General features: G+C 35.9%; 2 protein-coding genes across 2 annotated transcripts in view; both read right to left on the bottom strand.

Moving 5' to 3' along the window:
* The window catches only part of bahd1 (bromo adjacent homology domain containing 1), a 28,275-nt gene extending 26,909 nt beyond the window's left edge, over positions 1-1,366 (bottom strand). The window contains exon 1 of the mRNA XM_007561141.2: positions 434-1,366. The gene's annotated coding sequence lies outside the window, so the exon portion shown is untranslated. The remainder of the gene's footprint in view (positions 1-433) is intronic.
* A 3,386-nt stretch (positions 1,367-4,752) lies between these two features.
* ivd (isovaleryl-CoA dehydrogenase) lies at positions 4,753-12,274 on the bottom strand. The gene is made up of 12 exons (XM_007561140.2): positions 11,978-12,274; positions 10,499-10,588; positions 10,299-10,350; positions 9,394-9,563; positions 9,213-9,306; positions 7,504-7,634; positions 7,310-7,406; positions 6,668-6,761; positions 6,325-6,406; positions 6,138-6,242; positions 5,803-5,875; positions 4,753-5,331 (listed from the first exon to the last, which is right to left on the bottom strand). The coding sequence occupies exons 1-12, from the start codon at positions 12,131-12,133 to the stop codon at positions 5,198-5,200; spliced, it is 1,278 nt and encodes a 425-aa protein (XP_007561202.1). The 5' UTR covers positions 12,134-12,274; the 3' UTR covers positions 4,753-5,197.
* Between the last annotated feature and the right edge of the window lie 1,842 nt (positions 12,275-14,116).

Here is a 14,116-nt window from a genome sequence, read left to right as displayed (position 1 = left end):
AAGCATACTAAGACATTTGCACCAACAATACTTTGTAAGATTTTGTGTTTTTGCAGTGAGGTGATTCAACTTGCGTCCGATCCGAATTAAAACGAAACAAATACATTTAAACCATTAATAGTCTTGGTTTAGACAGAGAGAAGCTTTCGGAGTGAACTTGGTAAGTCCAGCTGAAGCTGCTGGAGTGGAGTGACATTTTCAGCGATCATGAGCCGGAGGATCAGCCGAAGCTCTGCCCACCGATCAGGCGACAAACCTGCGGAGGAAACCCTCCGGAGCTGTCCGAAAGTTGGACCCGAACTGACAAATACTGACGGATTGTCGTTATTTACAACAATTATCGTTATTCCAGCTGTCTGGACGCTCGATCGTCGCTCCTGTCCTGCTCGACACTTTCAGTTTTACAGATAAAGAGTTGTTGTTGTTGTCTTACCGCTTCGCAGCTCCGGAACACGCAGGAAAAGAGCGGATTGATCCTTTAAAAATAAAACCACGATCGGTTCCAGGGGAAGAGGGGGACGGACGGAGATGCGTCAGGTGTATGAGCTCCCCACAAACGAAGGAGGAAAACCGAGCCGAGGGCGACTCATGTTGAGCTGAGCTGATCTGAAGCAGGCTGTTTTATTTCCTCCAAACTCCACGCTGCGAGGAATGGGGAAAAAATACCAATAAATCCACCCGTGACGCTTCGAGCTGCAGCAGATGAGTTTAGAAAGCAGCCGAGGCCCTGAACGCAGATCCTGCAAACTCCGGCTGACTTTGGCATGTTTTACATAACAGCATCATCCGCTTTTTATGTTGACGCATCATGAAGCGAAAACATGGAGCGCCTTAAAGGGCCACGCCGCAGCGCAGAGGCACACGTCCCCCGTCCCCCAGCAGCAACAGCAGCGGCCCCGCTGGGCTGACAGATGGCTCCTGCACACATTATTACGTCTTTAAGACCCTTTTATTCTGACACTGGAGATAAATGTGACAGCAGAGGAGCAGGAACTCAGCGTTTCACCTCTGGAAGAAGACTGCAGCGCCCGCTTCAGAAAACTAAACTTTGACTCATCTGGTCATTAAAAAGTTTATTTATTTAAGTAATTTACCTCAAAATGTCAAATTTATGTATGTGATAGAATATGGAAATCCACAATCCAGTTTTTCATAACGTTAGAGCAAGTTTGATTATAACATTTTATGGTAAAAGTGGGGATACAAACTATTGCTTTTTACTTAGCTGTATGGTTGTAGTAAATATGTTTCAACAACTTATTTGTTGATGTATGTATTGCGTTATATTTTGGATTTACTTATTGCGATTTGTAATAGTGTTGCTTTTTTTTATCTCAAGAGGTTATCCCTGAAACAAATAAATATTCCACTCATGTAAAACAAACAAAAACAAAACAAAAAAAAACACAATTTTGCAATTACAATGTCTCCATTAACGCAATTAAAATGAAACATATGTTTTATTTTTTTTATCAAGTTATTAAAAATGATGCTTCTTTGCCATCGTCCTCCTACCACTTCCTGTTTCGTCTTCTTTGTGGTTTATGCCAGTTGTTGATCATGCGACTCCCTTTTTACCCACTGACAGGATCAGTGGGTAAAAATTACAAATTAAATGATCCAGAAATAAAACCAAAGCCAAATTGAGCAATATCAACTTCTTTTTTTAATAGAAATATACTTTAAAATAAATGAACGGAGGATTTTGAAACTCAAGAAGCTGCATCCTTCTCGTGAAAAGAAAACATTACATTTTAGGATAGTTTGATGACTTTATAGATTTTTTTAGAGATCTCAGCTGCAACACAACCCCCTCCACACTTATTGAAACCCCTGGTGAAAAGACCCCTAAATCAATAAATCAATACCTTTTTAGGTCTAGCTTTTAGTGTAAACATCTTATTTCATTTGAAATAAGAAAAACTAACTTACAAGTAACTTACAAGTCAGTAAGTTTGTTTTATGCCACTAATTTCTTAATATTAAATTTAAAAAAGTTATAGTACTGGCAGATTATTTAACGTATAGTCAGACGTTTTTCCCATGTTATAAGTGAAATAATTTGTTAAAGAGTTACTTGAAAGTAATTCTTGTCTAATTTCAAGATATTTGCACAAAAAAATTGACCAAAACACTCAACATTTTTGAAAATATTATGTTAGGCAGTGATTATCTATATAATCATCAGTGCAACTTGAAATTAGAATAACACTTAAGTTTTTTATAACCTATTTAAAATAAATTGCAGTAACAAAGTATTTCTTTAGTGAACACTTGTAGCAAAGTTTGCATCTGCAGGTAAAAAATACTTCTAGCATCAACATGTAAAAACCTCAGCTCTCATCTTTGATTATCTTTGATTAACAGATCAATAATTGGATAGCGAAAGATGCTTAAGAGAAGTTTTTTTAAACATAATTTGAACCAGGTGAAGCTAAAACTGCAACTTGAGGAGTTAACAGATTTACATTTTTATTTAATCTTAAAAGTAAATGTTTTTTTTTATTGCTTAATTACTACTCTGAATATTATGTCGTTTCAGAAAATATAATTATTTTATTGTCTCTATGCTCCAGTTAATTAAGTTAATTGAAGATTATTTAAAAATAGATTAATCTGATTAATTGTTTCAGCCGTTATTTATATTACAGGAGTCCTGAACAAGAAATTCATGACAAGCAGGAAGTTTAAGGCTGCGTTCACACTGCCTCAAAGTGATCCAATTCAGATTTTTTTTGGTCAAAATTGGACCTGTATCTGACCTTCTTTTTATGAAGGTCTGAACAACACAGCCCGGATTCTTTCCGAATGTGACCCAGGCCACTTTTAAGATATCCGATACGTATCTGATCGTTTCAGATGAGACCTGAATCCTAACGGTCAAGTCCTGAACGTCACTGACGCTCGACAAACGTCACTGTTCTGCGTCCTGACACGCAAAAGCGGTAAGAAAAACAACAACAATGGAGGTAATGAGGATTAAGTTGTTAAAGTGCTGGCTGCGGTCGGACAACAACTTCAAAATCGCAAGCTATGCTCCACCGTTAGCCTCCATGTTTACTTCCGCAAACACTGAGCACGCTCTCCAAGTGTGACGTCATTGCGCCCTCTACTGCGCCTGCAGGACATTTTCATGTCATTTGCAGTTCTCATATGGGTCACATGTATTTGTAAGTGTGAACGACCACAAAAAAAAAATCCGATTTGACAGAAAAATAAAAAAAAATAAAAATCATTGGATTTGGGTCACTTCAGGCTGCAGTGTAAACGTAGCCCATTATGTCATGTCTCCATGTTAAAGCTGCTGATGTTACGGTTTGCAGCTTGGAATAGTTTTAAACTGCATGAAAACACAGCAGAAAAACCTTCAGTCATTTTAACTGGCTCTGCCAGCTGCAACATTTCAGTGATTTTACCGTCTGAACCTCATTTGTTGGCTTCCCAGCCTGAAACTGAGTTCCCATGTATTATTCAAATGTGCTGGGATGGTTCCACTATTGTCTGGACTGCTGTCTCCTCTCTCGTCTGCAAACAAGAGGCTGAGTGTTCAGCACTCACTGAGGCGTCATGAGCACGTTCTTATTACTTTTTATTTCCAATGCAGGGAGGCTTTTGCGTTTCAGAGACTGTTTTTCCTTTAATCAGAACCAAAACTTTACTCTTTCATTTCTGGGTTTCGGATTAAACATAAAGGCGGGGTTAAACTTACAGTTTCCGTCACAGAAAACTGAGCAGCCAAGAAACAGCTGATGGATAGAAACTACTTTAATGCTTGTTTAAAACTACAGAGTCTTTTAATGTGTTTTATTATTATTACTCTTATCGGGAGAATTTCAAGAGCAAATTTTTTCCCCCATTCCTCTCCACCACATTCACTTAGCAGCTATGATTGACTTTTATGTGTGTGTAATTTAGGCTTTAGCCCATAAAAAAAATCCAGTATTAACCAGAGTGAGGTCAAGACATATTTGGAATCAAATAAAACTTGGTAACTGGTCTAGTATTACATTTTACACTGCAAAAACACTAAATCTTACCAAGTATTTTTGTCTAGTACTTAGTACATGTGAAACAAGATAAAACTAAATTAAAAGTATATTGTCAGCAAGATATTCAAGCTTGTTTTGCATGCATAATTTCTATTAGTTCCACTGGCTGATTATTTCACTTATAACAAGACATTTTCCCTAAATTTTAAGTGAAATAATCTAAATAACATCCAAATGGGAAGGAAATGGTAACAGATTTTTTTTGTTATAGTTTATGATTCTTTCCTTTCAAATTTCATTTTTAAAAACTATTACTCTGCAAAAACAAACTCTTACCAAGTATTTTCTGGTGCAAATATATCAGTACAAACTCAGAACTCCTCAACTAGAGGTTATTCTACCCACAAATAAAACAGTGGTTTGGTTAAGTAGTAGTTTATCCATCAGATCGAAGTTTTTATCAGTATGCTGCTACATCTATCAGTCCCTGCAGTTTTTGGTGCTAATGCATAATTGAGAGTTTATTGCAATTTTCCCACAATAGTGACAAACATTATGTTTATGTAATGCTACCTCCCACCTGCAGGTGGCAGTATGTCTCACTTCTGCTACTCTGCTGCCTCAGCCTTATTTTCAAAACTTGACAGTTATTTGTTAATATTTTAACAGTTTGTAAATGAATCAATGTTTCAGGAACAAACATTCATTATCTTAATTTAGCCCAAAATGAATGAATCTGTGTTGCAGCATTACACAGACAAATGTTAGAAACTTATTGATTTATTTATTGCAAACCTGGTATAGTTCATACATTTCTACATAATGATGACACCTACAATCAAGAACAGACAAAATATTCACAGAAAAATATGTTAAAGATGTTTGACAGTGTTTTGTTTACAGAAGAATATTCATTAACAGAATGAGTTTAGGGAAAACCTTCGATAATCTGTCAAAGATGATTTTATCCAAATCGTTTTGAGTAAGAGTTTAAGCTTGAAATCCAGAAATCTGTTCATTACATTATTATCATCTACCTCCAGCTGACAGGCAGCTAGCATAGCAAAACTTCAAGGCCGCTCGGCGAGGATCAATATGTAATTTGTTCATTTATCAGCTTATTGTCTGAATGGAAACAACAACAACTCATCCGTTAAGGTCCTGGGTGTGAGAAACGATGCAAACAACAAACCGAGCGACTGCTGCGTCTATCTGAACATGGAGTTGAAGGCTCGGCCGATGATGATCCGGCGGACTTCGCTGGTTCCCGCCCCGATTTCGTACAGCTTCGCGTCTCGCAGGAATCTCCCCACCGGATAGTCGTTGATGTAGCCGTTCCCGCCTGAGGGTAGCGCCAAAAGTTTCAGTTTCAAACCAAATCAGACAACTTATTCAGGAAAAAACAACAATACACTGCAAAAACACAAACTTACCAAGTAGATTTTAGTGAAAATATCTTTGTTTTATCTCATTTAAAGTGTACTAGCTTAAAAATAACTTTTCAGCAAGATATAGGTGCTTAATTTAACTAAATAATTCCTTAATATTGATGAAAAAATACTTGAAATCCTAGGTGACGGTGCAAAATATCTGCGTCAACACTCCAAAAACAAAATCTTACCAAGTATTTTTGGTCTAGTTTTTAGTGCATATTCCTTATTACACTTGAAATAAGACTAAATTAACTTACAAGTAACTTTTTAGCGAAATACAGGAGCTTAATTTAAGTAAATAATTCCTTAATATTGATGAAAAAGTATCTTATAACACTAGAAAAATGTCTTGCCAACAAAACTAGCACTTTTTCACTCACCTAAACACTGAATGCCATCCAAGGCAACCTGAGTGGCATTCTCAGCGCAGTAGAGAATCACTCCAGCACAATCCTAGAAAAAACAACATATTTTTACCACATAGCCTTAATATTCAAATTATGTAAAAAAACACAAACTCAGCATCACAGAATGGATTATAGGCTGGTTAACTAGGAGAAAACAAAACTATTCAGGTCTTTAACATGAGAAATAAACAAAAATCTGACTTAAATGCTGAACAGGTTCCTTGTAAACATATGTTTTAAGTATATACAGGCAGCCAAATTGATTTTCTAAATAAGAAAATGGATTAAAGAGTACTAAATGTTCCAACCTTTGAACTGAAATGCCCTTTGTCACAAGCTCTGGCGACGTTGTAGAGGTACTGCCGACAGGAGCTCAGTCTGGTGTACATGTCGGCCATCTTGCCCTGCATCAGCTGTGGAAAAAGTTTACATTTCACCAGATTAGGATCTGTCAGCTGGTGAGAGCTTTGTCCAGGTGAAAATCAGCAGTCAGACCTGAAAGTGTCCAATCTTCTGTCCAAACGCTTCTCTCACATGTAGGTAGGGGACAGCAGCATCCAGAACGGACTGCATTATGCTGAAAAACAAGATTTAGCACCAGCATGCAGCTTCCTTTATGTTTATTTTTACAACTTCACAGCAGAGTTTTAACAAGATTTAACAGAATCTCTCACAATCACATTTAATTTTAATCTCAAATTCTTAAAATGAGACCAAGATTAATAGACGAGCATATTATGCTAGCTTCTTCCCTTTACATTGTTCTTTAAACTTCTCCTGACTTTTAATGTAGCTATTGTTAGCCTGAAGAATAAAATCTGTTATTTAAGAACCTCACCCAACAGGTCCAGCAGCCAACACCAGCCTCTCCAGGTCTAAGCCGCTCATCATCACATAAACTCCTTTATTCAGCGAACCCAGGATGTTCTTCTCTGTCAAACAGGACAAATTCACAGGAAAACAATCAGTCCGAGTACCAGCACTGCAAAAACATAAAATATTAAAGTTGTTTATAGTGCAAAGACTTAAAATAAGACAAAAGTATCTTACAAGTAGCTCTTTAGCAACCTAACAGAGTTTATCCTTTAATATTAATGAAAAAGTACTGAGATTATTTCACTTATATTTTCCCCACATTATAAGTTAAATAATCAGCCAGTGGAACTTTTCCATAAATTTTCAAAAACTTCTGACTTTAAAATTGACTTGCTAAAAATTACTTGTAAATTAGTAGTTTTTGCTTAACTTGTACTATAAACTAGAGAAAAATACTTGGTAAGATTTTGTATTTTTGCAGCATAAACAACCAAATTTGATTGTTTTAATTTAGATTCAAGCTAAACGGAAGCAAATTCAGCCTTTTGGAGAAAAACAACATAAATTCAATTCAAAATGACTTTTAGTTTTTTATAATATGTTATCAGTGGTTCAGCCTTACATGGATTTAAAGGTGAAATTAAATCTTTAAAACTCTTCATACCTGGAATTTTACAGTCTTCAAAGATCAGTTCGCAGGTGTTGGATCCCCTCATTCCCAGTTTGTCAAGTTTCTGCGCTGTGGAAAATCCCGGCATTCCCTGTAGGAGGGGAAAATAAAAACATTTTCAGGTTATCTTTTCTGCAAAACCGTGAACAGAGCTGACCCACCGACAGGAAAAGACGAGTCGGATTCACCTTTTCCACAATAAAAGCCGTGATTCCCTTCTGATGCGCCTCCGGGTCGGTCTTGGCGTACACGATGAGGACATCGGCGTCCGGCCCGTTGGTGATCCAGAACTTGTTGCCGTTTAGAACGTAATAATCACCTGGTGAAAAAATAAATAAAAAAATTACAGAAAGCAGGAAACGCAGAGGATCAAAACAGAACAGATACCTCAGATGTTTTGTTTAAAACTGAACGGAAAGGAAGAAATAAAAGCAGCTCAGAGTTTTAAGTTGCATCAGTGGAAGAAGATCACAGATAATTTTAAACTTCTGTGGAAACCAAAACATTTAAACTTTCTGCTTTGATTTCTGAACTGATTAGATTACCGTCCTCTGTTCACTGCTTCATGTTTATCTACAAACTCATTATTCTTTTCCATCGGCTTTCATAAACAGATTCCTTTTTTAAATGGTATGTTTGGCCTTTTTATGATTTATTTCTGATTTTAACATCGAATGCAGACATTGTTTGAGTCATACTTAGAATATTTTGGAGAATAAATACAAACCAATAAATGACAAAACAAAAAACAAAAATAAATCAAAGCACACAAAAAAATCTAAATAGTGATAAACTTATAAAGTTGGCATGTTAAACTAACACTATATTAAGATAAAGTGTCAGTTAAAAGTCAAAACAAAAAACTAAAGATTAATAGACACATTTTAAAAAGAAAATTGTAGAAAAATGAACTTTTGTCATTAATAACAGAACCTGGAAAATGGGAAAAAGAGAATTATTCTAAACTTTTGTTTTGCTGTTCATTATTTTTTTCTCATGTTTTCTGACTTCGTAGAAGAAAAAATAAAAACTGTACAAATAGAGAAAAAAATGCAGTCATGTAGGTTCTAGAACAGTGTGGACCAAATAATTCAAAAAGGAAATTTATCAAGATCTGAAGGATTATTTTGAACAAAAAAAGTTCAAATGTAAGAAATTTGTCAGACAAATGACTAACTGTGTTCATAACGTTTTTCTCCTGAAAGCTCGTTTCCTTATCAGAGCTTGTAATCGCATCAACATAAAATCAGATGCCACAGTTTGGTTTTTAAAACTCCTCCTGCTCAGATTTACAACTCTACAAACGTAGCTGGAAACTTTCTCTAAGTTATTTTTAAAAGCTGACAGCAGCAGGAACTTTGTCATTAATAATCCATGACTTCCGTTTCCAGGGGTTTAAATATGATGTGACACAGAGATTTAAGTCACGTTTGAACAACTGGACTTCTTAAACATACGGAAAAAAATTCTGGAAAAAACAGGGCGACTGGTAAAAAAAACTAAACGAATCTGACTTTTGATCTCAGAAGATAAAAGTCGGGACTTTGAGAAAAGAACAGAATTGTGAAATAAAAGTCAGAATTTGGAGGGGGGAAAAAATCAAAATTCAGAAGAAAAAAAGTCAATTCAGAAAAAAACATCAGAATGAATTTAATACTTTTTAAAGATGTACAGATGCACATCTTTTAAAAATAAAAGGACAAATAGAAGCCATACAAGAGTTTTCTGAGACGTTTCTGTAGAAAATCGGAAAGGAAAATGAAGAAAACATTGAAAAAAACAACTAAAAAAAACAGTGTTCTCCATACTTGCTAAGAAGATGTCATTAGTTTAACTTTTTTATGCTTTTGCATAAATTTTATTTCAAACTTTTGCCTTTGTAATTACTTTATACTACCTTTCTTAACAGCTTTGAGTTTCATGGAGACGACATCAGATCCAGCGTTAGGTTCACTCATGGCCAGCGCTCCAATGTGTTCACCTGTCAGTAACTACCAAAAACAAAATAAGATAAAAAAATAAATCAACTCGATGCTTTAAAATGATAATTTTCCTCTTTCACGCTGTGCAGCCCTGACCTTTGGCATGTACTTCTCCTTCTGCTTCGGGTTGGCGTGACGCACCATCTGGTTGACACAGAGATTGGAGTGGGCGCCATAACTGAGAGCGATGGCTGCCGACACCCGAGACATTTCCTCCATCACGATGACGTGGTCCAGGTAGCCCAGTCCCGTTCCCCCGTCTTCCACTGACCGGAGCAAAGACAGGGCGAAACGGTCCAGATAAAGATTAAAACTCTACACATGGATTTATTCAGTCACATTTAAATGTTTCAGACTGGCGAATTAATTTGCAACTAATGGTTTATTAGATTAAATTTAATACCAATTGATTAATAAAGTCCAATTTCTCTTTTAGTGTTTAGTTTGGCTCCAGCAGAGGGCGCCACTTGCCATTCCTAAGCAGAGTTGATACAGAAACAAAGATGGCAGTGGTGTGCCAGGACGATCCAAACATAAGTTAGTTTTGATTTATTTCAAGTTTACTGAGATATTTGCACAAGAAATTGTGTTTTTGCAGTGTATATTTTATGCACTGGAACAAAATATAATAAAAAAAGTTCCACTTGGTGTTTTCTACCAAATGTGAGACAGTCTTTGTGTTATCTGTGGTTGTGATCTTTTAACTTTTGCATGGAGGCCACCTTTTCCTTAATTTAATCGTGAACTTTGACCTTTAATAAGACAAGTGAGGCTTTCAGAGCTATAAATGTTGGTCTGGATTATTCTGTATATTGGAGTAATGTTGGTAGGTTGGCCAAATCTGAAAAGTTTCATCACTGTTCCATGTTTTCTCCTTTTGAAATGAAAATACTTACACAGCACTGCATGGTTCAAGCAAGAAAATATAACTGTAAGGTCCCCCACCCCTCAAAACAAAACAACAACAAACAAACAAAAAAACACTTTAGCTTCAGTTATACCTGGAGCAGTAATGCCCAGCAGTCCCATCTCGCCCATTGCTTTCCAGTAATCCTGGTAAAAAAAACAACATTCCTCTCATTACCCAGAGTTAATTTTTACCTAAAAACATACAAATGGTTTGGTATTAACCATGTTTAATTAAACTCTACTGCACGAGTTGTATATAGGCAAATCATTCACTGAGTGGGTTTCAACTCACCCGCAGTCCTGGGAACTCATTTTTCTTGTCAATCTCATCAGCATAAGGTGCAAGTTTCTCTGCACAGAATTTACGAACTGTGTGCCTAAGCTGTGGAAAAAACAAAACAAACAAACAAACAAACAAACAAAAAAACAGATATCATCAACATAATGATATCTGGATAAAAATTTGGATAAAATTTTTGGTAGACTATTAAAAATGTTCTAAAAGGTGTAAACTTCTCACTCCTTTTCGAACAGGTACTGTAGCTAAAATGATTGGTTCTCATGTTACTAAACATTATTTTTGTGTATGTTTTAAATGCATATACATGCAGAGATGGACAATCAATCAATAATACACATCTCAAAACACGTGATCAATATGAATAGATATATCTGATAGAATATTCAATAAATTCACCGAATTCAACCTCACGGCTTCAACTAACTCACTCGCTCTTTGGTTGCCTAGCAACAACCTGCAGTTTTAAGTTTGAGTGTTCTTTACAAAATTCAAGATTATTGGTGTTTGAGAGTGTGAACTTGCATTATTATTCCATTATCAACATATTGCTTGAAAATGATCACCAAGCAACAACATGACAGATTCAGTCATGAGTTCAAAGACACCAAAACTGATCGTTTAAGCGTACCGATTAAAGACAAAATGCATCTGCATTCCCAGTGAACAATAATCGATTAAAAGTGACCCACAGAAGGAACTGTGACGAACTGGAGAAAGGCTCATGGGTGGCCTCATCTGGTGGATGCAGCCCAATGCAACAGATGATGTGGTGGAGAGGCATCAGGACACAATATGTTGGTTTTTATACAAGAAACATGTTCTGAAAAACACGTCAGATCCATATTATAGCTTCTAGTACCTAACAGGATCATCACCAATCCAATGGATCCTATAGAGTCAACAAAGAGGAAATTAACCCACTAACAACCAAGTGGTCATAATGTTATGCTGGTACTAAATCACGAGGAAGAACCTTTTGTCCAATCAAATAGCCTATATGAGACCCACCTCCTCCTCTATTTGTCGGTTCTTATATAAAATATCAGTGAAACTGCTGCAGAAAGCTTAACAATAACATATTAATTTATGAATGTGATCTTTTACAAACCGTTATTGTTGCAGTAAAATCAGCTTTAAATCAAAAGTTTAGCCATAAAAACTGATTGTTGCACGAATTTTGTGTTTTTATGTTTACGGAAGTGTTTAGACACAACTTACCTGAATCAATAAACACTAATATTTATGTTTTGTTTACGTATCCCCTGCCAGTTAGCTAATGTTATGTCATCACGCCATGTCAGTTACGACCTTTCACCGACATCTTCTGAGTGGAAAAGACTCATCTTCTGAGTCTCAGTTTGGTGCACAATGCAGTTCGTTTCCACGTGATTATTGTTGAATTATTTCGAACAGTTGTTGTTCCTGTTTGCACCCCAAGTTAACCTGTGATCGTAGCTGCAGCTAGCTAACCTGTATCTGCTCCTCTGTGAGTCCGTTCACCACGTCATCCACCTGGATAGCAGCACCGGAACATCCCCTCCGCGCCACGGCGGGGACGGATAACCTGGAGCCGAGGCGGAGAGCGTTTCTGACCGCAAACATGACGCTGCTAGCGGGTGAAAACATAAAGCTGGGCTTCAGATGTGTTGGTGGGACTGTCCTTTGTCCTAGGGCAAAGAAGATGTCTCACTCTGATATTAATTTCACGGAAAGACGAGGTCTCACTCTGATGGAATTTCACAGTACAGTTAGCGTCGAAGCATCCACCATTTTGTGTGTGGCAAGCTCCCAGTGAAACCAACAAATTTGCTTGGAAGCTTTATTTTTCAATGAAAGAAAGTTTACGATCAACTAATATTAATCAAAAATTTTGCATGAATAAGATATATTAATTTTAGTATTCAAAATGATTGAATGTTTTTTTTTAAGTAATGCATTTAAAAATGATAAAACACAAGCGATAAGGAAATTGTATCGAATTAACGTACTATTTTTGAGTTTAATAACAGGATCCTGATTAATATATCAATGTCATGGTATAATGCCAATTATGATACAAAACCACTCAAATATGTGTAGACATAGCATAATCAGAATAATCAATATACAATTTGTAACATACTAAAAGCTAGTTATTGTCCATAAGAAGTGGTTAATTTGCTGTAAAACCCATAAAAATGCTACACTTCATAATATAAAATAAAAATATGACATGTCATATGCCATTAATAACATGGCGGTGATATTGACGTACGAAACGCGTTTGACGTCTACTCTTTTTCTTCTTCTATGAATTTTCGTCAGTGAAACGTCTCTTTTTCTTTGGTAAGTTGGTTGTTAGCACCATCTGTTGGTGAAAACTGGTAAAGCAACGCATTTCAAAACGTCAAAATACATTATTTATTCAAATTTCAACGCTAAATTCACATATAGTTCCGCTGAATATTAAAATGTGCTTCTATATAAAATTATGACGTTTATTGTGTGTGGCTGCATTTTTTTTTACTGGAATATTTCCTGCACTGCTGAACCTCATGGAGCAAACAAGACCTTTGAAGCATTTAATTAAATCTGCTTATTTGCTTAAATCAGATCAGTGAGCTTTTGGTGTTTTACAATGGCTTGTTTTATTAAATACAATTTACATTCCTTTTTAACTCCTATTTGTTTCAGAAGTCATTTGATTATCTGTTGCGGATTTATAAGAAAATGTGGTGTGTAAAAAATGTTTTAGTGGAGTACAATGTGTTTCCCAGTTCAACTCCAGGTTTTATTGACATGGAAGAAAATAGATTACAAATTTTTCACCTTGACTTAACTGTAAAAAGGGAACCAAAAATTGTTTTCTATAAAGCCGTTACGCCATGATTGCACAGATGTCCACTTCTTTAAATATGAACTTTCGATATATTTTTAATCATTCAGTCGTCCTTGGTAGGCGTCCATCTTGGATTATGAGGATGGGACTTGTCTGAAAAGTTACTTGTAAGTTAATTTTGTCTTATTACAGGAGTACTAAGATATTTACACTAGAAACTAGACTAAAATTACTTGGTAAGAGTTTGTGTGTTTGCAGAGTAGCACTACTTCAACTTGTTTTTACTCAAGTAAAAGTAAAAAGGCGTCTCAGGTGCAGCTGATCAAAACATAACAAATATTTGCTGCTGTTCCAAAACTTTACATTTTTGGTACAAGATGTTGCCACCACCATCTCTTGGTATTTTGTCTGACCAGTTTCTGTATTTTCTCTATTTTTAGAGAAACATCCAATTTATTTAATATCACTGATGTTTTATACCATTTATAGCTTTTCTGCTAAAATATGGCTTTAGCTAAATGATACATATATGCAAATTGTATGTAAGCTGAAGTCTGTTTCATCAGTTTGATGTGTAAACAAGAGGACTAAATGTTAAAAGCTAGAAACAACTTCCCCAAAACAATGTAGGTCGATTATGCTCACAGATTATGCATGCAGAATAAATGTTTCATGGATTAATTTAGCTGGAAAATGTTTTAAAGTGATTAAAAATTTGACAATTTGACTCCTGGGATCCAGTGCAAAATGTAACAGATGAGCAGCTGAAGGAGTGGAGTTTTTAGCTAAAG

Source organism: Poecilia formosa, unplaced genomic scaffold (genome assembly GCF_000485575.1).
Source record: "Poecilia formosa unplaced genomic scaffold, Poecilia_formosa-5.1.2 Scaffold123, whole genome shotgun sequence".
NCBI lineage: Eukaryota > Metazoa > Chordata > Actinopteri > Cyprinodontiformes > Poeciliidae > Poecilia > Poecilia formosa.
The sequence above is the reverse complement of the archived record's forward strand: the minus strand, read 5'-3'. Positions and strand labels throughout refer to the sequence as shown.